The 27541-nt window shown below is 43.5% G+C and overlaps 1 protein-coding gene across 1 annotated transcript in view; it reads left to right on the top strand.

Annotated features, from left to right (window-relative positions):
* The window catches only part of UNC13C (unc-13 homolog C), a 1168779-nt gene that overhangs the window by 834868 nt on the left and 306370 nt on the right, over positions 1 to 27541 (top strand). The window contains exons 21-23 of the mRNA XM_069222447.1: positions 137 to 233; positions 349 to 492; positions 15562 to 15639. Of these exons, the coding sequence (XP_069078548.1) occupies positions 137 to 233; positions 349 to 492; positions 15562 to 15639 (319 nt within the window). The remainder of the gene's footprint in view (positions 1 to 136; positions 234 to 348; positions 493 to 15561; positions 15640 to 27541) is intronic.

The following is a 27541-nucleotide window of genomic DNA, read 5'->3' as shown; positions in this document are numbered from 1 at the left end:
CAGGGAGGAGGGCAATTCTATCATGAAAATCCATTTGTTGTTGTGCTATTTTGAGGGGAAAATGCACACTTTCTTGCACTGCATTGTTAGACAATTTTTTCAAATGAAACCCCTCTCCTTGTCATTCTTGCTATAGGTGGTTTGAGCCTTTTGTTATTCAGTGGTTAGATGAAAATGAAGATGTTTCAATGGAGTTTCTTCATGGAGCACTTGGAAGAGATAAAAAAGATGGAGTAAGTCTCTTCAAAAGAGCTTCATTTACTGTTAATAAATGTAATCGTTTCTACAATGTCTGAATGTAAACATATTTAAATATATATTTCTGATTCACTCCTTTCTTAAATCTAGTTCCAACCAACTTCTGAACATGCTCTGTTTTCTTGCTCTGTGGTTGACGTCTTCACACAACTCAATCAAAGCTTTGAAATTATCAAGAAACTTGAATGCCCAAATCCCGAGGCACTTTCTCACTTAATGAGAAGATTTTCAAAGGTAAGCTACATTTAAGGAAGTGCCTCATATTCACTTGTTTGTGGGAGGACGAGAACCTCAAAAGCTTCATTGTATCATTCATTAGCTGAAAGACTCACTTTTTCGAGGCAGAACAAGCATCACAATTAGTTATGCTACAATGTATCCACATCACATCAATCCATTAAGCACTGCAAAGCATTCCATAATGTATTTTTTGTCAGTTACACGTTTTCCTTTCAAAGGGCTTTATCAAGTAATGCTAGAATTATTTTAACCTTGGGTTTCCTGTATTTTAATATATGTTAGTGATTTTAATTTGGAGGTAAAAAAAATGGGGCAGACACGATCTGCTCCAACTCATTTCCATAGCCTACCTCGACTCTTTGGCTCCAGTCATAGCAGGGGAAAAAGGTAATTTGCCCTAAATATGGGCGTGGCAAAGGTCCAAGCTGACCACAGATGGCTGGTGTCTGAAAGACCATGTGCTTGGAAGCCTGGCCTAAGGTCTGAAGGAATGACCGGGAGGAATTTCCTTAGCAGGTAGATAAAAGTTGGACTTAGCAATTACTCCACCTCTAGAGGACTATGACAAGGTGCTAAGGTTTGTGGAAAATGGTGGGAAAGAAACCAGGTTTGTCTGGTGTAAGGAACAAAGGCTGTTTGCATTTTGACTATTAGCTGCTTGTTTTAAGACAGTGAGAGTAAACGGAGGCCTGCCAATCAGATGTCATTGCTCTGTGTTATAACCCAATACAAATGTACCTGTCGAATTGGCAATAGCTAATTGGCAAAGACTGACTTATATGTTAGTCCTTTGTATAAGGTACCCAGGACATGTAAGGAAGAGTGTCCACGCAGGGCTGCAGCACATTTTGTGCTATTCTGTGTGTGACAAAGTACAGAATGACTCTCAGTCTGTCACTGCAGACTGAAAGGACAGTGTTGACACTGCCCGCTCAACTTTGCCATTCAAGCCACCCTTTCAACAATATATGTAAGTGTCCCCTTAGGTAGGCCTATAAAGCCCTATGACAGAGAGCTGTGTATTGTTAAGTAGTATATATCATTTTCATATGTCTTAACATGAATACTTACAAATTGTAATTTTTCTGTGGATAAGATAGAAGCCCCATTGGCTAACACAGAGTTACCGGCCTTTCACCCAGGCCAAGCCTACTTCTGAATGGGACTACCTAACTGAGTCACGTAAGGTGTCAAATGAACCATGGAATTGAAAAGGACCTGATGCCGAGGTCATGTTTATTGTCACATTTAAATTTAAACAACTTTTAGAAAGTTTTCCACTGTATGCCCCAGCTGGTCCAGCAGCCTCACATGGGCTTAAGCATTCAGACAGCTTCCTGCCAGCATGGGGAGACATGTGAACGGCTCTCAGGATTAAGAACCAAGACAGAGTGAAGTGTGACCTCGTCTCCGAGGATGGCCACCAGGGGTGGTAGCCCAAAAAGTGAGCTTCAAATGGGAAGCCATTTTTGTTGGTTAAATGGGGATAATGCTCCCAACGCAAGCTACCTTTTGATCATGTGGACAAGTTGAAGACGGGGACAGAGAGGGAAACCCAGTGCCCATACCTTGTTTTCCCGTGGGTGTGTAGCACTCAGGTAGCCACACCTGCAGGGTGGACTACCAATCTCTTCACGACGGAGGAAGGATGCAAACATCTTCAAGGAGGCAAGAATGTTGCACTCTGGGATAGCCAGATGCCACACACCACAGGAACCTTATCACCAAAGCGAAGGGGACTTACTAGCCCATTGGCTAATGACAGCATTATCACCTCAGGGCACTTTCCTGGGATAGATATGACACCCCTGATGCCCTGCCCATCAGATCATGTTGGATTTGGTGAGAAGACAGAAGGACTGCCAATCTGGCCTTGGAATCGCACAAAGAGAGGCTGCACAGTTGGAAGGACTGTGCACTTTCGGCTAGCGAAGATTGGACTGTGTCTGCAGTTCCTGGCTCTGGGATGATTCACAGCCCGAGATCAAAGCAGTGACTCTAAGGATCAGTCGACTGACCTCCTGAAACCAGCCACAAAGACACAAAAGGCCCAAACCAAGAAGTTGTCATCCAAGTTTTGTTGCTACCAGTACCAGCCACCCAAAAGGACCTGAGTCTGCCTGCCCTGAGACTGCTATCCAAGTCTGGATACATTGCACCCAAGAGACACTAACCCCACCTAAGCATTTCACCAAACTGTGTCCCAAAGAGACCAGTAGCCCAGAATCGGCTGGTTTGGTACCGCAACATAGAGGACTTCAAGGGAACCTAATCTCTATTGCCAAAGTTGCCCCACTTTACCCGTGGACAGAGGAGCAACCATAACGACACCCCCATCGCACCCACCACAACCAGGTCATACTTTAAGCATCTTTTGCCTCCTGTATCCTCAGCATCAGAAACACTCCATTGATGTCTATGGTGGTTGTCTTGTAAAGTTTGCAACTTGCCTTACAAACTCTCTGGTGGCTGGGTAAATGTCCAAAGTGTCCATTCTGGTTCCCTCCCTCCCCCCCAGTCTGAACTGGTAACTCAACCATGGGCTCAGGTAGTCTCAAATGTTTACAAACTTTTGGTTGACAAGCTTTTGTTTCGGGTTCCTTTAAAAAATTCTAACATCTAGTAAAATCTGTATCTCCAGAACCATGTAGTGGATTTTGTGCATTAAGGTCTCTAAAATATAATCTATTTTTTTTAAATTGATGTCTGATTTCTTTTGTGTTGTGTGACCTTCTTATTTTGTTGTTTGGTGCTGTTAAATGCTTTACACCTAGTTCCTTTGCCAAGTCTTACTGCATACTTGAGCACAGTTTGATTGACACTAGTGTTTGACCCTTCCCAAAATAAAAAAAAATCACTTTCTAACAGTTGTATAACCAGATATGTATAGGAAGCACATTCCGCCATGGGTATGTGTTGGACCTGGCCATTTTTACTGGGTCACCCCCAAACATTTTGCCTTCATCCTCCTTTTTGTTGGCATTAGGACTCTGAGCACTTTACCACTGCTGATCAGTGCTAAAGTGCATATGCTCTCCCTTCTAAACTTGGTATGATTGGCTTACACCTAATTGGCACAATTAATTTACCTGTAAGTCCCTTGTACAGTGGCATCCGTATACCCATTTTACTAGTGGGCGTGCAACTATAGCGCCTGGTGAGAGCTATATTTTATACTAAACCACGTGTGAAGATCGCTTTCTGCCTTTCTATTATGAGTGCATGGAGAGCGCTCAACTTTGACTAATTTGGAGTTTTTCTTTTGTCCCTGCGTGGTGGTGGCCTTCCCCCCTACCATCTTCAGGAAAGGAAAGAGGATCCTGCCGGCCTCTTGTTCAGTACCTCCAAGAAGTGTCAAGGAAACGAAGGAGTGCAGGAAGAAGCTTGTCTCCAGCTAGTCCTTGGGAGCTGCTGAGAAGTGGTGTGTAAACTTTTCAGTGCTGCCCCAAAGGAAGGGGAGCCGCGACGTGCAACCATTCCCCCATCATTCACCCTTACTTCATCAGAGGCCGCTGCATAGCTGCCAGAAGAAACCGTGTTGGCCTTTCGAGGCATTGCTGAAGCAACAAGGAAGATGCCAGCACCTCAGTAACAGTACTCCCGTGCCTCCTGAGGGTGCCTCCTAGGAGTGGTGGCTGGGTTAAGGAGAGCAGCCATCCATCCATGATGCAGACAGCTCCCAGAATGCAGCCGCCCCCCTCTTCCTTTTTGCTTTTTGAATCAAGCCTAATTCGTGTGTGGGCCTCCTCCCCCCCACACAGCGGGATTATCTGAGGCCACAGGTGGCTTTGTTGGCTTCATGGCCATGGTTGGGGGGGGTGAGTTCCCACCTGCAGGAAACTATCTTCTCCTTTAGAGTGCCATACTCTCTATAATATAATGGGAAGGCAGGAGCTACTATGCTGGACGGGGTACTCCCTGTGATAATTACAGGCCATTGTGATTCTGGTGTCGTCATTGTGTACACTGCATTCTTTTCTCTATGGGGACCTGGTTATGTTCTCTGCGTTCACCCTGGTGCTCTGTTTAACCCTCACTGTTTCCTCTGTATTCTACCATGGCCTGATACATGTTACCTGTCATGATTGGGTGATGTACCTAATTGCAGGGTCTGCCTAATATACAGTAGGAGGTTGAGTATTGTTTTATAGGATCTGTGCCCTACGGTAACATTTTCATGATATGTGTATTCATGGTGATGTTTTGACATTTCTGATAAGGGGTTCATCATGATTTGTGCATTTTCAGTGATGATGATGACCTGATTACTGCTTGTGTTGCAGTATAGTAGTAATCTATGTGTTTACATGACTACTGCTTACTTTTGCAAAGTAATAGTAACCTGTGTGATGTTCTGATAACTGCTTGTGTAGCAGGATATTACTGATACATGTTGTGTTTGGTCTAATTATGTTTTATGCAATACAGTTTATTTTTATATAACTGGTTTTTGTGTTACTTTTGTGGTGTATTTATTGTGTCACATGTGTTGTGTGTATTGTACAGACACTTTACACCTTGACTCCGGGATGAGACGGACTGCTCGTGCTAAGCTACTAGGGGGGTGAGCAGGGGTTATCTTGGGTGTTTAACTCCCTCTCCCTCACTACAGTGGTGGATTCAGCCTTGCTAAGATGCATACCCTAGCCAACTAGAAACCCTATTTCTAACAGTATGATTTTCTCAAAGTTATTGTGTATATGGTAACCACATTTCAATTGAATTTCTATGAACACATTTTGTTGAACTCCATTATGTTCAGATGCATACATTTGATGTTGATTAGCTTCAGATAGCACTTATAATGAATGCATAAATGCTTCAAACATATTTAGACAGGTGTAGGTATGGTTACCAATGTGGGACAGAGCCGTCAATGTTCAGAAAAATTTGAATTACGTTCCTAGGATTCACTAGCGTCATTCTCCATGTTAAAGATGTTACCTAGTAGAAAAGAGGATGACCTTGAAGAATGGATACTGAGGTTCTTGTCCTAGCTTCACCACATGACCCTTGAATATTTATGTGATATCTGTAGTGTACAACTAAATGCAAAGCAACTTAAATTTAGGGGTGGGCAGAGCTTGATTCAGTGAAATCATGTGGAATTTTATTAAATTCCACCAGATTCTGCAAAGGGGTAGTGTGGGCCTTTGATGCTATTTTCTTAGCGCAAAACGCATCCTATCGTTAAAACATGGATGTGAGGATACAATTTGTCTAAGGGAAATAGTGCAGCCAAATACCACGTGACACCCTTGTTCACTGCAGAATATATATGGACGCCTACTTGTTTGCAATAGTTTTTAAAATTTAGGAACCACTGCATACCACTTGGTGCCCTTTCATACTCTGCAGCAGTTCAGACTTTTAGTCTCTGCAGAGCATGTAAGGGCACTGAGTGGCATGCAATAGTTTCTAAACTTTGAAAACAGCCACTGCATAATTTTGAATTCCAACGACAGAGCAGCAGAATTTTAATTTACCATGTAATTCTGTGTTTCACGTGTAAAGCTGCATTACCAAAATGTCTCTGATTCCACAAGCAGAGTTGAAAATTTTGCCCAGACCTAATTAAATTATGACTTATCTTTCTACTTGTAAACAGTATGGCTACATAGAGAATGTTTCCTATGTGTCCTTGACAATCTCTATGCTTAACAAATTCTGCAAAATGTGAGGTCGCAGAGAAGGATAATAACATACATAATTCAAATATCATGATTGTTTTTGCAGCAGATTTTAGGTCCTTGTAACAAATGAAGATTGTGCACGCTTCTTGAGCAGGTATTTCACATTTGTAATACATTCTTGGATACATTGATAACAATTTAGAATTCAAGCAACTTAGCAGAGAACACAATGGTCAAAGACCAAGTTCAAGCCTGAAAATTATGTTGTGAGAAGACATTGGTGGCACATCAAGGTTATAGGGGGCTAATCAATTTTCACTTCTCATTCAAATGCCCGGAGCAAATTTTTAAGACGTAAGATTACAAGACCATGAGATCTAGCCATGCCCTGCAGGTGCTTTGGGTATAGGTACTGGGCGGGGATACGGCCAGTGCCTTGACCAATCCATTCTGGGTACCGCTGCAGGTGACTGTCTGTAATTTTCCTAGAAAAAGGTGAAAGTTATAGGGCGTTGCCTAGTATTATTTTCTCTGCCATCAGCCGGCTAGTTAAGACTACAAGCTATATCCAATATATTTGGTTTGGTACTGAGAACACTACACTTGCTATTGCTGCAAAAAGTGACTGGTGATTACAAGGCATGATTACAAGCCAGGCCACTCCCTCAGTGTGATCCTATTTTGGCTTATCTGGAAATACTTATTTCTTACTGGTCTTACTATTATGACCTTATTTTAGCCCTCTCATTGTAATTTACATTTAATGGTTATGGTTTCGTATTTGTTTTTAAATCTGTTTTATTTTAATCTTTGTTTCAATTTAACTGGTTCCTTCTGATTAACGGGTTCCTGCCGGGTTCCCTAGGTGCATTCTGAGTTCAAATAGTTGCTGTACCTTTATTTGGGAAAGTGCCTCTTTTTTGTGCTCATCCCTACTTTTTCTAGACTGATGCTGCTGGTCCTTTAATCCAGGGCACTGCTGTCCAGTCCCGTGTGCTCAACTCCTAAAATGTGTTAAAATTGCTAATGCCCATTGGGACTATTTAACTTTCCAGTAAGGACACAGTCTATGGTGTAACAAAATACACCAACGGAAGAGAAAGTTAATGTTCACCTGTGTGTGGGGCACACCATACGAAACCAAAAAATTATTCATACTTCAGAGATAACCAAAATATCTTAGAAAGACCAAGTAATAAATCCTAATGAATCCCCTAGAGTGTTTGATCGGTCCCCTTTCTTCCTCGAAATACAAAAAAAAATACAAAAAAACAATACAAAAAAACAACCATATAACTGACCAGAAATGCTATACAAAGATACAACTAACCAAAAAGGAATATGTCCAAGCGGATTGAAAATTTTAATAAACAGAGGATGAATTGTCTAATCTATAAAAACATATACACATATATACAAAACATATAGATAACAAATGGATAGCCATCAGCCGACACGTGTTTCGTCCTGACTGGACTTCTTCAAGGCTGAGAAGGTCACAAACAAACAATAATCAATATATAACAAACATCTATGTACAATTTTATACAAAATTTACAACATATATACATATTGTTCTATAATTTTCCAACATAACTAAACAAAGATATTCTTCTGGTCAGTTAGATGTCTAGGCTGTTTTATACAACTCATATTTGTACTGTTAGTTTAAATCTCAACTAAACCCCACACAGGAAAAGAGAAGATCCACCACCACATAGTCTTAATGGCAAAGTGTTACTTAATGTCCAAAGATATGAAATAGAAAAACACCTATTTTTCAAAAAATCAATATACCCAAGCCATAGCCCAAGTGCAACATACCACATGCACACCCAAATGTGAAAATAATTCTCTTTTGTTGGCATTTTATCACTTCATAATTAGGATTAAATTTATTTTAGTATTGGACCACTTTATATCTAAGATGAACCCTCCTTGTGGCATCATGTAAGAAAAAGTAATGTACCTTTGATCACTCCTGTGTCAGTTATATTCAAATAACATTTATGGCACTCTGAAACAAGAGGGGGAATACAAATACCAATCCATTATTCTCCTATGACTTGGTCCAAAATATTCCTCAAAATTGTGAACATTATTTGTTATAATGCCATTACTAACCTGTTTACAAGACCACAGATACTACCATCTTATCCTTCTTCATAGTCAATTCAAATACTAGACCACGCCAGTTTCATCCATTCATGAGTCAACTGTAATATAAACACATAAACTAGCTCTAATAACCTTTATATAAAGCCAAGTAGTCTTTATTTTCTATCCCTATCCATCCATCTTACAAAACTTATGTCAATATCTCCACAATTTCCAACCAAGAACAAACAGAAACATCCATAAGGCTTCATTGTCTCATTGCCTACACTCAGTGCCATTATCACGTCCATATTGTTATCTTACCTCTCTAACCCTCTTGTTATTCTCTTGTTCAATCTCCTATTCTAATTTGCTGATAAATCTCAGCAAGACGCGTCGTGGGAGGTCTGCGCCTCCTATAAATCTTTCATGAGCCCAACCATCAAGATGAGCCCTTCGTCGGCATTTCAAAATACCGCGTATTGATTTCGAGCCAAAAAATGAAAAGGGAAGCGTCAGGCCTTTGTCAATCCTCCGGTTGTTGTTGTGCCGCCTGCAGCTTCCACGCCGGCATTTAAACTGCTGCGTTCGTTATTGAAACCGACTAGTAGAAAATAAAGACGGACTTCCGTCTGTCTAGTAAAACCACAGCGGCCATCTTCAAGTAATCCGCTGTTCGAAAGGAGAATTGCTAACCAACAAGAACGGACTTATCGTCTATTCCTATATATCAACGGCGGCCATTTTAATGTAACAATTTCAGTTAGTAAATACAGTAAAACCAATGTATACAAATACGGCGGCCACTATTAAATGCCAATTCTAGTACATCATATCATACGACTAGGACGTAATAAAAGCTGGGAAAAAGTTGAACTTCCAAGACCTCCAGAGCTTCTGCTGGACCTTATGACAAAGGTGTCAGATATTGAAGCAGCTTTGTCGGATACAGCTTCAAGCTTGGATTTTGAACCCCATTAAAAATTATATGTTTGAAAGTAGGAAACTTGACCAGGCAAAGGCACAAAAAGCATTCACCTGATGAGAGGACCACTTTGGTCACAAAATATGAACTTCTCTTGTTCTGCAATTTTCGTGATGGCTGCTTCAGCTGGACGTTCTTGTTTAACTGGAGGATTTTAACTTTCATATAAGAGACAGAAGGTAAAAACTTTGACTGGGATGACCTGCTTTATGTATTTGACCTGCAGCCTAATGCAGACAGCTTGAAATCGTGCTGAGGTTCCAATCAACAGTGAACATTGATTTCTTGTTGGTGCTTTACTTTATCTTGACTCTTATTAACTTAGGACTTTAGGAATTCATATTTCCAATTCACCCTATTGGATATTTGATGTTTTGGTGTCATTTGTCTTCATTTTTAGACATTGGTTGTGGAATGGAGTTATTGAGATGTGTTTTGACTTTTTTGACTGTCCAAGTGTTGCTAAATATCTGACGCATTTCCTATGTTAAGTTCCATAGACACCAGAAATTGAGCTCAGGTCTAAAGTACTCTTTGTTTGACCTACATGATTTTGCAATTTTTTACCTTGGTAGAACTCACATTTTCCTCATCTAACAACCATGTTATTACAGACTTCAATGGGTCTATGTGCTTACCTAGATTTTGCTGGTTTCAGTCTGTTAGAAATAGGTAATGTGCTGTGCACAATATGCGCATGGTCTGGCTTTCTGCATTGGAATGTGCCATGTCCTCTCACCCATAGAGTCCTTTCCTCACAAGCCTCGCCTTTTTGGAGTGGGCACTTTGAATAAAATGTGGCATTCAACCACACAATTCCTGCTGTGTTTTTTGGCATGCATAATAAACAGTGGGCATATATCATGTTTTTGCCCATGCACTGTGACTAATGTCTGCCTGAGTGTCTGCTGCTTTGCATTCATCTATTCTCAGCAGAAACTGGGTGAATTCTATGACGTGCAGAGACCACCTAGTATTCTATTGTTTGTGACTACTACTTATGGCCTTTGTGTTGATAGTAGTCATTGGGCATTGCTGTAGTATTTTCACAATGTTTGTTAGGCATGCCATTTGTCTATGGCCTGCACTCGGTGCTGTTCGTGGGCTTGCCTTTCAAAAATCCTTTGTCATCATTGGTAAATACTTTATGTTTGTCCCTCCTTGGGGCAGTTTTGTTATCACCTTGTAGACTGCGCCTGTTGCATGGATAATTGTATAATTGCCAAAATGTTTGACTGTGAGCAAATTTCTTTTTCCTTTTGTCCCTCTCCCTTGTGCTTATGCTCATGATGCTTTGAATCGGCTCGCTTATGTCTATTGTTTTACTTTTCATTTCAATTTATGTGGCAAGAAACGGTCTGTTAGGAATTTACAATGCTACTCTCTCTAACTCGAGCAAATGCGAGACCCATTGTATTGCAAATGCTTGTTTTATGCTGTAGTCAGGCGAGCGGAGATGTATTGAAAGTTCTAGTTCAGATGAACGTACGTAAAGATGATGAGGTTATCATAAGAATATACATGGTAGTAAAGCCATGATTTTGTTAGGTTTCCACCGATTGCTTTTATTTTTGGACTTTAGACATTGACATTTTGACTTCCTAGCAGTAACAATCTGCCAAATAGCTCCCCACTGGATGTGCCATTTTATAATTATGGGAACCATTTGCTTGTATGTCAGCTGAGACTAGCACACAGCTGGGGTGAATTCTCATTACGAATGTGAGACTACATCGAAAATATTCTCCACTCACATGTATAGCAAGCCGTGCCAAATGAGCATTGAAACAGACATGTTGTAGTCTGAATCTTTCCTCTTGTAAGAATCGATAAGAAAACCAATTTTATAATTTAACAATTATCGAATATATACTATGTTTGAAATCTAACAATGTGTGTTTTATAGGTGTTTTGCTGAAGTAGGCTCGCCTAGGAATGTAATTTCAGGCAACTCTCGGTTCAGCAATCAAGGAAAATTGGAGTGAAAATCTGTGGACTGTTTTGGCAATAGGTCAGCTTTGGGAAATACTAAGTGGGCGACAGTGCAGGACTTGCAGGAGTTCTCCCTCCATTGCTTAGAGAATTTTACCTATCATAACTGTAATCATCCTTTAAAAGCTGTTGAACTGTACTTTCAAGAAAGAGATGTCACTGGCAAAGAGACAAGAAGACGATATGGCAGAAGACTTTCTTCTGGATTGTGAGGAATTGTGAAAATTGCCTCCAGCTTCATCCCAAAATCATGCTCCTGGAAATCTACTCAGAGGACAGGGAAAGGAAGCCTTTTGCCTCACTGTAGAAGGCTGGCCTGGTTTGTGGTGGGTACCTGTGGTACTTACACCTTATACCAAGTCCAGTTATCCCTTGCTAGTGAAATGAAGGCAGTGTCTTGAAGCCAGGCTCTCTAGAGGTAGGTGCAGCTGAGTAGCCAAGGCTTATCTAGGAGACATGCAAAGCCCATGCAAAACCACTGTGGTCACACAGTACTCACACACATGAAAGAAAATACTCAGTATTACAAAAATAAAGGTACTTTATTTTGGTGACAAAAATGCCAAAAAGTACCATAGAGACTATACTCCCTTAGGAGGTATGTAATACACAAAATATATACACTAGTATGCAAAAAGAGGTGCAAAAATAGTTAGAAAACATTGCAAATAGTGAAAATCACAATAGTTGGAAATAGGGCTAGGGTGAACACAAACCATATACTAAGAAAGTGGAATGCGAATGTCGGTTTCCCACCTAGGCAAGTGTGTGTAGAGGGGCACTGGGAGTAATAGAAAACACCAAAGGTAAGTAATAGAACCCACCCCAGAGCACAGGAAAGCAGGAGTAACTAACAGTAACTTTCCGAGAACACACAAGAACAAGAAAGAAGATCATGCAAGAACCAGAAGAGGCTGCAAGACACCAACAGTGAATATGTGGACCTGAAGGCCTGTGGAAGAAGGGGACCAAGTCCAAGAAGCACAGAAGAGTCCAAGCAGAACAGGAGCCCCTGCTAACCCGGATGAAGGTGCAAAAGAGGAACCACCAGTGGGGACAAACAGTCAGTACTGCACCCACGGAGACAGATGTGGGTTCCTGGTTAGTGCAGATTATGTTGCATTCCAGATGGAAGATTGCAGTCTGGTTTGCTTCACTGGATTCCTCCAACAAGCCCTGGTGCATGCAAAGTTTGTGGCTAGTACAAAATGGTGCTGCCGGGGACCAGGAGGGAGAGTCAGAGAGGGCTCTCAGCAACTGAGAGAGTCCACAGAAGGCCAGGCAGCATGCACAGGAGTCCCACAGCAGGGGGACAAAGAAGGTGCAGAAGGAGGCCAACTTGAACTACAACAAAGAATCCCATGTAGCCGGAGAACACTCAGGAAGCTGTGCATCACAGGTTAGAGTGCTGGGGACAGGAGCTGCATGGTGCATGAAGAACTTTGTGGAAGGATGCCAACAAGTCTTGGCAATTGCAAAACACGCGATGCACGGGGCTACTGTGTTGCGTGGGGAGGCAAGCTCTTACCTCCACCAAAGTTGGACAGTAGAACGTCGGGACCATCAGGATCACTTTAGTCTACCACCCATGATCCAGGATACACTCAACTCATCAGGAAACGGGACCCATGCCGCCAGTCGTCGATGCAGAGAGGTGCCTGGTGAAGCAGGGGAAATACTCCTTCACTCCAAGGGGGATTCCTTCGTTCTTCTGGTGCAGACTGAAGACGGGCTGTCTTCTGAGGATGCACAACTGGGAAGTAGTTGCAGTTGCTGGCAATAGCTGAAGATACAATGTTGCAGACGTTGTCTTTGCTTCTTTGCTGCAGTTTGTAGAGTTCCTGGAAGGTCCAGATGCAGTTTCTTTGGTGAGAAGGTGAAGTAAAGGATGCAAAGGATTCCTGCTGGAGTCTTGCAATCTGCATCTGAAGAACCACCCAAAGGAGAGACCCTAAATAGCCCTAAAAGGGTGATTGGTCAGCTAAAGAGGTAAGCACCTATCGGGGAGGGCTTTGACGTCACCTGCTGGCACTGGCCACTCACATGCTCCCAGAGTTCCCTGCCAACTTGGAATCCAAGATGGCAAAACCCAGGGATCCTCTGGTGGAGCTCTGAGCACCACCCCTGGGGTGGTGCTGGACTGAGGAGTGGTCACTCCCCTTTCCTTCATCCAGTTTACTGCCAGACCATGGATTGGGGGCCCTTGAAGTGGTGTGGACTGGATTATGCAAGGAGGGCACCAAATGTGCCCTTCAAAGCATTACCAGTGGGGAGGCTACCTCTCACAAGCCTTTAACACCTATTTCCAAATGGAGAGGATGTAACACCCATCTCTCAAAGGAAGTCCTTTGTTCTGTCTTCCTGAGCTTAAGGTGCTCAAGCAACAGGAGGGCAGAAACCTGTCTGAGAGGTGGCAGCAGCTGGGGCTGCCTGGAAAACCTTAGAAGACTGGAATGGCAATACTGGGGGTCCTCGAAGTAGCCCCCAGGGTGCATGGAATCATACAACGAATACTTGCAAAAGCCTTGGGGTATGATTCCAACATGTTTGATACCAAAATGCCCAGGTTTGGAGTTACCATTATGTAGCTGGACATAGGTGGTCACCTATGTCGAGCACATGCATAAAATGGCATCCCCACACTCACGAAGTCTGCGAAAATGGTCCTGGAGGTCATGGGGCACCTCTTTTAGTGCAGGGGTGCCCTCACACACAGATACTCTGCACCCTGCACTCAGGGCTGGATGGGCTCCTATGGGGGTGACTTATAAGTGACCTGGTGCAGAGTAAATGGCAGTGAAAGGGTGCATGCACATTTTCACACAGGCTGCAATGGTAGTCCTGAAGAAGCCTTTGCATGGGCTCCCTATGGGTGGCAAAAGGAATTCTGCAGCCCATAGGGATCCCCTGGAACCCCAATGCCCTGGGTACCTAGGTACCCTATAATAGGGACTCATAAGGGGTCACCAGTATGCCAATTTTGGGTGAAATGCTGGGTTACCAGTATGCAACAACCATAATTTAAGGGAGAGAGCATAACTACGGGGTTCCTGATCAGCAGGATCCCAGTCGAGACAGTCAAACACACTGACAAACAGGCCAAAAGTGGGGGTACACAAGCTAGAAAAAGGCTACTTTGCTACACTCACTCACAAGGAGACCCCACACACAGGCTGGCACTGGGTATAAAAGTGGTTCCTTGACAATCTTTCATCAGAACAGTCATGCATCTATGAAGATTGAGAAGAATTACTGCACTGCTGTCTGAAGAAGGAAGACTGCACCTGCTTGGTCTTGAACCCAGGATCCCAGAAGTGACTCCAAGTGTTAGTTGCCTGACCTTTAGTTTAATCTATAGGGGCAGAATGAGCTTCCAAAGAACTTCCCAGTAAATGCCCAGCTGAACAACACCAAATGAACTAGCCTGGACCCTGCCCCTGGAATAAGTCCTGACCCCCAAGAGTGGGGTCTCACTAGGTCCGGGATCCTTGGCTAATATCAGAGTGTATTCTGTCAGCCTGAAAATTGCAAGAACTGGACTCCAGGTAAAAATCAGAGGTTTTAGGCTCCACAAGACCACAAGCAGACTCTTTGCAATAGCAACAACCTATTTTGCCTCCCAACAGTGACCTTCAGCAATTAAGCAATGAATACCCATATCTCCTGCAAACAGCAAACTCTGACAGAGACCTGCTCTTCACGATGACAATGATTTCCTTGTGGCAGTTGCCAATGTGAGACTCAAACTAAGGCTCTTTGCATAGAACTGGACTGAGTAGAAGGTAAACCCTCTACTGGGATGAACTTGGTGCCTGCCGCTGACCCGAATCTCATTGCAGTTTGCCTGAACTTGTGGCTGTGACATGTTACAGCACAACCATATAACCATGGTTTGCATTTTCTGCTTTTTGGTGCTATTTTTGCCTTAAAATTTAGAAATTCAGAACTCCGGTTCAACTTTTTGGATTTTTGTAATTTTGATTTCATTTTATTTATTCAATTTTACTAAATTTGTTTGGGGTTTTCCTGTTTTTGTATTTTCACTGTATGGCTGTTTATGTAATGCAGAAATACTTCACAGGTTTTTGACTACTTTTGTACCAAACTACCCGAGGGTTAGTCACAGGTTTATTGTGTTGCTTTTTCGTAGATTGTGTTAATTATTTGGGTGAGGCTCTCTCCCTCTCAACTAGTATCCCAGTTTCTTGCAGTTGTCTTTGCCATATCGTAACATGCTAATATCTTGTACAACAAACATTAGATTTGTCATGTAAACCTATTGATTGTATAGACCTATTTTGATATTTCACAGCATTAGTGCAAAAATATCTCAAAGGAAATGTTGTTTACTTTTAGACTATCAATAAGGTGCTTATTCAGTACGCAGCAATCATCTGCAAAGATTTCAGTTCCTACTGTGGGAAAGAAAATGTGGTAAGTAGAATGAGTATTGCTGTTGAAATAAATGCTTTTATAAATAAATGAATACAGTTAATTAATAGTTTTGGTCCTAGTGCATGATAGTGATTCAGGATCAATGTTTTTCAATTGCAGCTGCTTCAAACATATGGTTTAATAAAATCTTTATTTTTATGAAAATGTAAATGAAACGACAATGCCAGTATACCTCTTGTGCATCGAACCGCTCTGACATGTTTATAAACTGAGGACATATCCTTATCCAGTGGCACACTTGTTCAGAAAAGCCCCAACCTTCTGCTGACAGGGCCAGACAGACCTTTAATTCCACAAGGCATTTCCCTGGTGGGCTGGAACCACTGAAGTACGATTTTGAAGGCATAGGGTTGTCTATGGTACCTCTGTCACATTTACCAGTCCCTGAGTGTCATTGCAGCAGGCATGGAGGAGCTACAAGACAGAAAGAGAGGGAAGGATAGAGAAAGAAGGTAGAGAAAAGGCAATCAGTGAGAAAAGAGAGTGAAAGAGGGAAATCAATTTGGCAAGGACAAGGCCACAGCGGGACTGGTTTAAGCATTTTTGCCAGGGTTGCTTTTACTTCCCCATTCTAACACTGTTGGCTGATCTTACAGAATAAAAGGCATAGTAAAACACACAATTCAGTTACTCATTTTAATCACTGGGATCACAGAATATCTAATTGACGTCTCGACTGACAGTTGACAGTAGGTAACCAGTTTTTCCATGTTGCCATCTGATTAAAAGTCTTGTCCCCTCATTTAGTACCTCGCAGTAAAACCACAATAAAACGCATTGTAAAACACCATCTGTTAGACTTTTCATCCTTGGCATGGTCTCCCTTAGCTTTTTGCCTCTGTTTCCCAGGTTTTTGATGTGTGCTGGACTCTGAATTTGCTGTTTTTGTTACCCTGGGCATTTTACGGCTGCTAACCAGTGCTAAAGTGCAAGTGCTGGTTTACAAAATGTGTATGTAATTGGTTTATCCATGATTGGCATATTTGATTTGTTAGTAAGTCCCTAGTACAGTGCACTAGAGGTGCCCAGGGCCTGTATAATCAAATGCTACTAGTGGGCCTGCAGCACTGGTTGTGTCAGCCACATAAGTAGCTCTGTAATCATGTCTCGGACCTGCCACTGCAGTGTCTGTGTGTGCAGTTTTAACTGTAAATTCGACTTGGCAACTGTAATCTTCCCTTTTTTTACATGTAAGGCACCCTTAAGGTAGGCCCTAGGAGTCCCCAAGAGCAGGGTGCGCTATATGGTTAAGGTAGGACATATAGTAATGTGTTATATGTATGTCCTGACAGTGAAATACTGCTAAATTCGTTTTTCACTGTTGCAAGGCCAATCCCTCTCATAGGTTGACATAGGGGCTACAATTAAATATGATTAAAGTGTAGGTTCCCTTTGGGAGCGGATGGACATGGGGAGTTTGGGATCCCTGTGCTCACAATTTTAAAATACATCTTTTAGTAAAGTTGATTTTAAGATTGTGTGTTTGAAAATGCCACTTTTAGAAAGTGAGTATTTTCTTGCTTATACCATTTCTGTGACTCTGCCTGTTGATTCCCTGTCTGGGTCAGTATGACAGTTGGGCTGGTTGCACCTCACACTAGACAGTGACACAAAGGGAGCTGGGCTGTAGCCTGCATATCCTGATGAGCCATCTGTGCTAGGAGAGAGAGGGGGAGAGGTCACTTACACCTGAAAGGGCTGTACCTGTCCTCACACAATGCAGTCTCCAACCCCCTGGTGAGTGTCTGGGGCCTAAGCCTGGGCACGGCAGGATTTCACATTCAAAAGAGACTTTACTTTGAAGTAGGCCTACTTCAAAGGAGAAATTGGGTATAAGAAGGGCACCCAAAACCACAGACTTCAGTACACTTCTGGAAACCAAGAGGAACCTCTGCCTGGAGAAGAGCTGAGGAAGAAGAGCTGCCCTGTCTGTGACTGTGCTTTGTGGAGCTTTCCTGCAGTTGCTGCTTCAGCCAGAGTAAGAGGGCAAAGACTGGACTTTGTGTGCCTTCCATCTTGTGAAGATCTCCAAGGGCTTGATTTAGAGCTTGCCTCTTGTTTGAAGTCTCAGGGACAGCAAAGACTTCTCTCTGCCAGCACCTGGAGTCTCTGGAGAGACTCCTACTCTGCCCTGTGGTGCCCATCCAGTTCCTGGGACCATTAAAGGAGAAGCTGGCAGCCTAAAAGGAAGAAATCCACACACAGAATGCTGTGCAGGGAAAATATTGACTCAAGTCCGATCTGCGGCTGGGAAATTGACACGCCACCAACTTCACAGCAGAAAATCGACGCCCGCCTATAGCGCGACCGAAGAATTGCCGCACAGAGCTGGAGAAACGACGTGCAGCATCGCTGACGGAGGCTGGTGAGATCGCAACCCACGCTGCATAGTTTTCGGATGATCGCGCGGATGGATTTCCGACGCAAGTACCGCTGGGCGTGTAAAAACAACGCAAGGCCTGCTCCGACCCGAGAGTGCTGACCGGATCGACGCATCGCTCTCTTGCGGAGAGAAGAAACAACACGCCCGACCCGACAAAAGGAGAAATGACACAAGGTCTCGCGCATGAGTGAAATCGATGCATCGCAAGCCCTTTTTGATGGACACTTGCCTGTGCGGGGTTATTTTGATGCGCCCAAGGTACATTTTCACACTAACATTGTTAGTGTGTGTTTAAAACTACTTGAAGACTCTTTTTGGTTTTTAATTGGTAACTTGACTTGTGTATTTATGATTTTTGTTGTTTTGGTCTTGTTTTGCTTGAATAAATATTCTCTATTTTTCTAAACCTGTGTTGTGTCATTTTGTAGTGTTTTCATTAAGTTACTGTGTGTGTTGGTACAAATACTTTACACCTAGCACTCTGAAGTTAAGCCTACTGCTGGTGCCAATCTACAAAGGGGGTAATCAGGGGTTAGCTAGGGCGATTCTCTTTTACCCTGACTAGAATGAGGGTCCTTGCTTGGACAGGGGGTAACCTAACTGCCAACCAAAGTCCCAATTTCTAACACCATCCCACTGCAGTAAATTTGCATACAACGAAAGCAATTTCACATATGATAAAAGTATGAATTTGTGATTATAGCACAGGCTATAAAATTGCACTATTTGGAGTAAATTTGGATGTGGTCAAATTGAATGGTTTAAAAAGATTTGGAAATAATAGGATTCATGTGAGGACATTTTCACAATAAAAGTAGGCCTGCAAAAACCTTTGGTCACACCAGTATGAAAGCACACGATTTCTTTTATTTCGTGTTATGATTGTTACCAGAAATGTCCGAAATTAAGCCAATACACCGCATTCCATAACAAAGCTTCTATATGGGTAAAAATCATATTGTGTGAACACGGGAACAACGCGTACAAACAGAGCAAGGAAGGCTGATTCAAACTGTGCTCAATAATTTTAGCTTTTTTGCATAAGTTCATGTATTTGTACAGGAATTATGTTCAATTTTCACCAACAAAATAGCACAAATTTCTCACACGCCTAAAAAAAGCCCACTAGATACTGGCAAGAGACTTTCAGCAAAATTACAATTTTGAGGAGGAAAAGGTTTAGCCATGAGGCATTATTAAATACAACAAGCAGCTGCCCAATAAGATCAACCTATCTCTGACAAGCCTAACGTGGTTTACAGCAGTGTGAATGGGCACATGACTCATTCTACATTGCGAACCTACAGGGCAGCGTTTTGCCAAACTAAGAACAAATCGCAAAGCCCTTCTTAGGCCTAAAATCATGTTTACCGACACAAGAAGCAGCAGTCCAAGGCTGTTCCTGGGGAGTACCTCCAGCAGCATTCTGTGTCCAGTTACAAGTCTGTTTCAGTTCCAAAATGTCTCCAAATTGTGGGAAAAAATCCCCTGTACTTATACTCAGTTTTGCAATGGTTTCACAAAGAAGAGTAGAGGAGGTTCCAACCAGTTACAACTGGTTCTGGGAGTGACCACTCTCTCCTCCAGCACATGCTGTAAACATCAGTTGCAGGTAAACAACCCTTTTGTGTCAGGCCAGAGCACAGCCATAACAGAAGCAGTTGGTACCTAGAAAGGAAAGGCAAACAGACAATTACAATTTCATCATCATATAGTTACCCTCCGTAATGAGTCAGCATACAGAATCAGTCTTCGTCCTCAGGACATCAGTTGATTCGCCATCAGCCAGAAAACAGAGCAAAGTTCATCAAGACGGGTAATAAGGGACACTTCCCTCATAAGGAGAAAAGTATGAAACGGGCAAGGCAAGTAAGGATGGCTCGAAGAGATAAACCGCAAAGTCTTTAAACAGAGTGACAAAGGGGGTCATTCTGACCCCGGCGGTCCTTGACCGCCGGGGCCAGGGTCGGCGGGAGCACCGGCAACAGGCTGGCGGTGCCCCGCACGGCATTCTGACCGTGGCGGTTTGGCCGCGGTCAGAACAGGAAAACCGGCGGTCTCCCGCCGGTTTTCCGCTGCCCTGCTGAATCCTCCATGGCGGCGCAGCTTGCTGCGCCACCATGGGGATTCAGACACCCCATACCGCCATCCTGTTCCTGGCGGTTCGCCCGCCAGGAACAGGATGGCGGTATGGGGTGTTGTGGGGCCCCTGGGGGCCCCTGCATTGCCCATGCCAATGGCATGGGCAATGCAGGGGCCCCCCGTAAGAGGGCCCCACAAAGAATTTCAGTGTCTGCTCAGCAGACACTGAAATTCGCGACGGGTGCAACTGCACCCAACACACCTTCCCACTCCGCCGGCTCCATTCGGAGCCGGCTTCCTCGTGGGAAGGGGGTTTCCCGCTGGGCTGGCGGGCGGCCTTCTGGCGGTCGCCCGCCAGCCCAGCGGGAAACACAGAATAACCGCAGCGGTCTTCTGACCGCGGTGCGGTATTCTGGAGGGGGGAACTCTGGCGGGCGGCCTCCGCCGCCCGCCAGAGTTAGAATGACCCTCAAAGTGTCTAGGCAATCGCAAAGGCACGTAGTAGCTATGGCAAAGGAATGGCATATATCCGTTGATTTTTCCTGGTGTCAAAGGATTATATTAAACTTGTTGTACAGTCCCCTAATTTCCAATTGGGCAAGTTTTGGTGCACCATTATCTCCATCCAATGGTTTACTTGTCACCTCATTAAGATTGTCACCTCACAACAGTTCTCACGTAGTTTATTGGCTTCTGGAATTGACGTCTCCAATGGGTAGAATGTCAGGTACAATTTCATATTCTCACAGTCCTCTCACAGACCCAGTCAGTAGTTCCATTGTCTATACCAGTTCAGGCGACCTTGTACCAGTTGCAAGTTTACACTGTTGCATTCGGCAAGAATGTCTCTTTGAGCAAGTCGAGTCTCATGCGAAATAATTTACTACGGTTACACACTTCTTCCTAGCTTCTGGAAAAGTATGGCTACATGTCCATCAGCAAGTCAGCACATTGCACGTTAGAAAAACACATTTAATATGAAACCGGACAGCTAGGCCCGACTCATGCCAACTAAGGCCTAGTGATTAATGAGCAAAACCTTAATATATAACTCTGAATACTAATACAAATCATACATCAGTACATTAATATTTCATTATTAGTCAGTTTCAATTATCTTCGTATATGTTGGTGGCCTCTCCCCGTGGGAACATTTCAAACACACGTTTAGTAAAAGCACATTAATACATTTTCTATGCGGCCTCATTATGCATTAATTCGTAAACATTTCATATAAATTTTTATTATAAAACTACACTCCAACATACAGGGAGAGCAGAATTATTAGGCAAATTAGTATTTTGACCACATCATCCTCTTTATGCATGTTGTCTTACTCCAAGCTGTATAGGCTCGAAAGCCTACTACCAATTAAGCATATTAGGTGATGTGCATCTCTGTAATGAGAAGGGGTGTGGTCTAATGACATCAACACCCTATATCAGGTGTGCATAATTATTAGGCAACTTCCTTTCCTTTGGCAAAATGGGTCAAAAGAAGGACTTGACAGGCTCAGAAAAGTCAAAAATAGTGAGATATCTTGCAGAGGGATGCAGCACTCTTAAAATTGCAAAGCTTCTGAAGCGTGATCATTGAACAATCAAGCGTTTCATTCAAAATAGTCAACAGGGTCGCAAGAAGCGTGTGGAAAAACCAAGGCGCAAAATAACTGCCCATGAACTGAGAAAAGTCAAGCGTGCAGCTGCCACGATGCCACTTGCCACCAGTTTGGCCATATTTCAGAGCTGCAACATCACTGGAGTGCCCAAAAGCACAAGGTGTGCAATACTCAGAGACATGGCCAAGGTAAGAAAGGCTGAAAGACGACCACCACTGAACAAGACACACAAGCTGAAACGTCAAGACTGGGCCAAGAAATATCTCAAGACTGATTTTTCTAAGGTTTTATGGACTGATGAAATGAGAGTGAGTCTTGATGGGCCAGATGGATGGGCCCGTGGCTGGATTGGTAAAGGGCAGAGAGCTCCAGTCCGACTCAGACGCCAGCAAGGTGGAGGTGGAGTACTGGTTTGGGCTGGTATCATCAAAGATGAGCTTGTGGGGCCTTTTCGGGTTGAGGATGGAGTCAAGCTCAACTCCCAGTCCTACTGCCAGTTCCTGGAAGACACCTTCTTCAAGCAGTGGTACAGGAAGAAGTCTGCATCCTTCAAGAAAAACATGATTTTCATGCAGGACAATGCTCCATCACACGCGTCCAAGTACTCCACAGCGTGGCTGGCAAGAAAGGGTATAAAAGAAGGAAATCTAATGACATGGCCTCCTTGTTCACCTGATCTGAACCCCATTGAGAACCTGTGGTCCATCATCAAATGTGAGATTTACAAGGAGGGAAAACAGTACACCTCTCTGAACAGTGTCTGGGAGGCTGTGGTTGCTGCTGCACGCAATGTTGATGGTGAACAGATCAAAACACTGACAGAATCCATGGATGGCAGGCTTTTGAGTGTCCTTGCAAAGAAAGGTGGCTATATTGGTCACTGATTTGTTTTTGAATTGTTTTTGAATGTCAGAAATGTATATTTGTGAATGTTGAGATGTTATATTGGTTTTACTGGTAATAATTAATAATTGAAATGGGTATATATTTTTTTTTGTTAAGTTGCCTAATAATTATGCACAGTAATAGTCACCTGCACACACAGATATCCCCCTAACATAGCTAAAACTAAAAACAAACTAAAAACTACTTCCAAAAATATTCAGCTTTGATATTAATGAGTTTTTTGGGTTCATTGAGAACATGGTTGTTGTTCAATAATAAAATTAATCCTCAAAAATGCAACTTGCCTAATAATTCTGCACTCCCTGTACGTTACCACCATATCCCTTTTGTTTCATACATACACTGATGCCGAGACTTTGTTATTTGATGCAATAGTGTTGTGTAAACAATTATATACGTGGCATCAAAATATGATTTCTAAAACATATTCCAAACGGGCAGTGACTTGCTTAGGGAAACTGATTATACAAATTGTAGAACCAACATAGGCTTATTAAACAGAAATATTTGAAAATGTGACGTTTGTTGATGAGGTACGTTAGTGTATTGGAATGGAACAGAGAATGGTGCTCTCTTCCCTGTCCTTCTCTATAGGACTGAACTACTATCTTTGATAGATCAGTTATGTGGTGCATCACCCTTTCAAATATGCAAGGCACTAGGCAGAGTGTTGCAGGGGTCCAGGGCCACGGCACCCTAGCCCTTGGGGGACACACCAGAAGGAACACAGGGCAGTAGGGCCCAGCAGCAGGCCAGCACAAAGGATTGCAGACAATTGGCAGTTCCTCCTAGTAACCTAGCAGGTCACTGGTCAGCACAGCAGCATCAGTCCAAGGCGGTTCCTGGGGAGTACCTCCAGCAGCATTCTGTGTCCAGTTACAAGTCTGTTTCAGTTCCAAAATGTCTACAAATTGTGGGGAAAAATCCTCTATACTTATACTCAGTTTTGCAATGGTTTCACAAAGAAGAGTAGAGGAGGTTCCAACCAGTTACACTCTCTCCTCCAGCACATGCTGCAAACATCAGTTGCAGGTAAACAACCCTTTTGTGTGAGGCCAGAGCACAGCCATAACAGATGCATGTGTGCTCCACCTAAACCCTTCTCTCAGACCAAGAAGACCATTCAAAATGCAGATGCACCTCTGTGACACCTCTACCCTCCCTGTGTACGGGCTGTCTGAAAAGTATGCACAAAGCCCAACTGTCACTCTGCCCAGACGTAGATTGGAGTCAAGCTGCAAAACACCAGAGTTATAAGCACAGAGAAATGCTCACTTTCTAGAAGTGACATTTCTGTGATAGTTTTAGAAAATCCACTTACACCAGTAATCATCATTTCTCCTTACCATTACAATCTTAACAAACATACCAACACTAGCCCTCATAAATCAGACAGTACCCCCTACATAAGGCAGGGCATTTCCAATGCAATACTATGAGAAGGCAGCACTTACAGCAGTGAGAAACCAAATAGGCTGTTTGTCACTACCAGGCCAGGCCATGCTACTCAGCACATGTCCTGCTTCTACATACATGGCACCCTGCCCATAGGGCAAGGCAGGGCCTACCTTAGGGGTGACTTAAATGTAGTAAAATGGGAGTTCTGCGCCTGCCAGTAAATTTAGATGCCGGGTCCCTGAATCAGAAAACTGCACATTCAGGCCCTGAGACAGGTTTGAAAGGCTACTTCAGTGAGTGGCACAAGCAGCGCTGCAGGCCCACTAACAGCATTTAATCTACAGGCCCAGGGAATAGAGATATAACTGTACAAGGGACTTACAGGTAAATTAAATTTGCCAATTAGGTATAAGCCAATTGTTAGACCTGACAGCCTTAGGGTGGTCAACCCTAACTTTGTGCCTGCCTCCCTCCACTTTATAGATACTGTTTTGCTGGTTTTACGACTCTGCACACTTTACCAGTGCTAAAGTGCATTTTATCTCTCCTTTTAAACATGATAACATTGAATCATACCCAACTGGACTATTTAATTTACTTCTAAGTCCCTAGTAAAGTGCACTATATGTGCCTGTAGATTAAATGCTATTAGTGGGCCTGCAGCACTGATTGTGCCACCCACTTAAGTAGCTCCTTAACCTTGTCTCAGGCCTGCCATTGCAAGGCCTGGTTGTGCAGTTTCACTGCCAATTCGACTTGGCATTTAAAAGTACTTGCCAAGCCTAAAACCCCCCTTTTACTACATATAAGTCACTCCTAAGGTATGGTCTAGGTAACCCATAGGGCAGGGTGCTGTGTTGGCAAAAGGCAGGACATGTACTTGGGTAGTTTACATGTCCTGGTAGTGTAAAACTCCTAAATCCATTTTTACACTGCTGTTTGGCCTGCTCCCTTCATAGGCTAACATTGGAACTACCTTCATATACTGTTTGAGTGGTAGCTGCTGATCTGAAAGGAGTAGGAAGATCATATTTAGTATGGCCAGAATGATGATACAAACTCCTGCTTACTGGTGAAGTTGGATTTAATATTACTATTTTAGATATGCCACTTTTAGAAAGTGAGAATTTCTCTGCACTTAAATCCTTCTGTGCCTTACAATCCACGTCTGGCTTGGTTCAGTTGACAGCTCCCTTGTGCATTCACTCAGACACATCCCAAACACAGGATCCCTACCCTCACTTGCATACATCTGCATTTTGAATGGGTCTTTCTGGTCTGGGAGGTTGGAGGGCCTGACACTTGCATGTCAAAGGACAGTAGCCTGCCCTCACACAAATGGCTGCCACACCCCCCTACTGGGATCCTGGCAGACAGGATTGAACTGAAAGGGGACCTAGTGCACTTCTAAGCCACGCTCTGAAGTCTCCCCCACTTCAAAGGCACATTATGGTATTTAAACAGGGCCTCTGCCCCTACCAACTCAGACACTTCATGGAGACAAGAACCTGAACCAGAACCTGCAACCTGCCCAGAAGAACTGCATGGCTGCCCAAACGACTCACCTGACTGTTTTCTGTGAGTGACTGCTGCCATGCTGTTGCCCTGCTGCCTTGCTGCTCTCTGGCTGTGCTGAGAAGTGCTCTCCAAGGGCTTGGATAGAGCTTGCCTCCTGCTCCCTGAAGTCTCAGGACCAAAAATACTTCATCTCTAGAAGAAGGACTCCTTGTGCGGTGAAAATCAACAAACAGCCTGCCAGAAACGATGCACTGCCTGCATCGCGGTGAAAGATTCACTGCACGCTGAACCAGAATGACGCAGCCCGACTTCACAACGAGAAGATCGACGCAGCGCCAGAGTAGCAACTGGAAATTCAATGCACGCCCCACTGGATCGAGGCACAGCCGAGATGGAACGACGCAGCCCGACTTCCAGAGAGGAATCGACGCAGCGCTTGCCATGCAGTAGAAATTTCCACGCAATACCCACCGGATCGACGCAGTCCCTGTGACTTCATCCTATCAGTGCCGGAAATCCACGCATTGTCCCTAGGGCATCCGAAAACCCCGCATCCCGAAGAGGATCCATGACCGTGCACCGGAAATCGGCGCACAACCATCCCTGGGTGAAAACTAAACAACTCATTGCCACGTGTGGCCCGAGAAATCAATGCACACTCCCTGTTTTCCACGCATTTCCAGGTTTTGAACGCAAACCAGGTACTTTGTGCTTGAAAGAGACATTTATTGCTTTTAAAAGACTAAAGACACTTTATATAATTTTTACAGTGATATCACAACATATACTTAATGCATCTTAATCGTTTTTGACCTGCATTTTATCAGATGAATATTATATATTTTTCTAAACACTGTGTGGTGTATTTTTGTGGTGCTATACTGTGTTATTTCATGATTTATTGCACAAATACTTTACACATTGCCTTCTAAGTTAAGACTGACTGCTCAGTGCCAAGCTACCAGACAGTGGGCACAGGATGATTTGGATTGTGTGTGACTGACCCTGACTAGATTGAGGGCCCTTGCTTGGACAGAGGGTAACCTGACTGTCAACCAAAGATCCAATTTCTAACATTGGTGGTCAGCGGTGAGGATAGGACTTGTATTTGTGCAGTGACATACAATAGCTAAGTGTTCACTACCTACCCACAGTTGAAGGTCAACTTGATTTTTTATCTTTTTCTGCAATTTCGTTTTTCTACCTGTCATTTATTTAACTAAAATCCTCATTCAGCATGTCTCTGGCTGGGTCTAAAGCAGGAGATGAAGATTTTGATCTAGCCATGCCGGAGACCTACACTGTTAAACAGCTGAAAGGGTTCTGAAGGGATATGAGAGTACCCACTCAAGGTGCATCCAGGAAAGAGGAATTCCAAATGGGGCTGAGGGCCTGGACAGAAGCCCAATCAGAGGAGGATGTGGAGGAGGAGTGTCCAGAGGATGGCCCCTCAGAGGATTTCTTGCCATTAGTGGAGGATGTTACCACTGTAATTGTTCCCCCTGCCAAGCCAGGGAGCAGTGTCTCTATGCAGGGCCTGATCGCAGAGGAAAAGAGAGAGGAGAGAGAATTTAAATTGCAAATGGCAAGTTTAAAAATTGAAGCTCAACAGGAGGAGAGGAGGGCAGAGAGAAGCAAAAGTAGTTAAGAGATCCTTGGCTGAAAAGAAACTGTTGTTGGCTCATGAACTGAGTCTCAAGGAGCTAGAGATCAAGGCAAGAGATTCTGAGTCCAGCAGTTATGGTGGCAGCATACGTCCAGGACCTGTTGGCGAGAGAAAGGTTTGTATACCCAAAAATGTGGTGCCAAGTTATGTGGTGGGAGATGACATTGACAAGTGGTTGGCTGCCTATGAAATTGCACTAAGGGCTCATGAGACCTCTGAGGAGCAATGGGAGGCGGCCTTGTGGTTTTAAATACCAGTAGTGGGAGGGACACACTTAGCTATTATATAATTATACCACCTTTAGAAGGGA

This window comes from Pleurodeles waltl, chromosome 3_1 (assembly GCF_031143425.1).
Source record: "Pleurodeles waltl isolate 20211129_DDA chromosome 3_1, aPleWal1.hap1.20221129, whole genome shotgun sequence".
NCBI classification, from domain to species: Eukaryota; Metazoa; Chordata; class Amphibia; order Caudata; family Salamandridae; genus Pleurodeles; species Pleurodeles waltl.
This window is presented reverse-complemented; position numbering and strand designations above follow the sequence as displayed.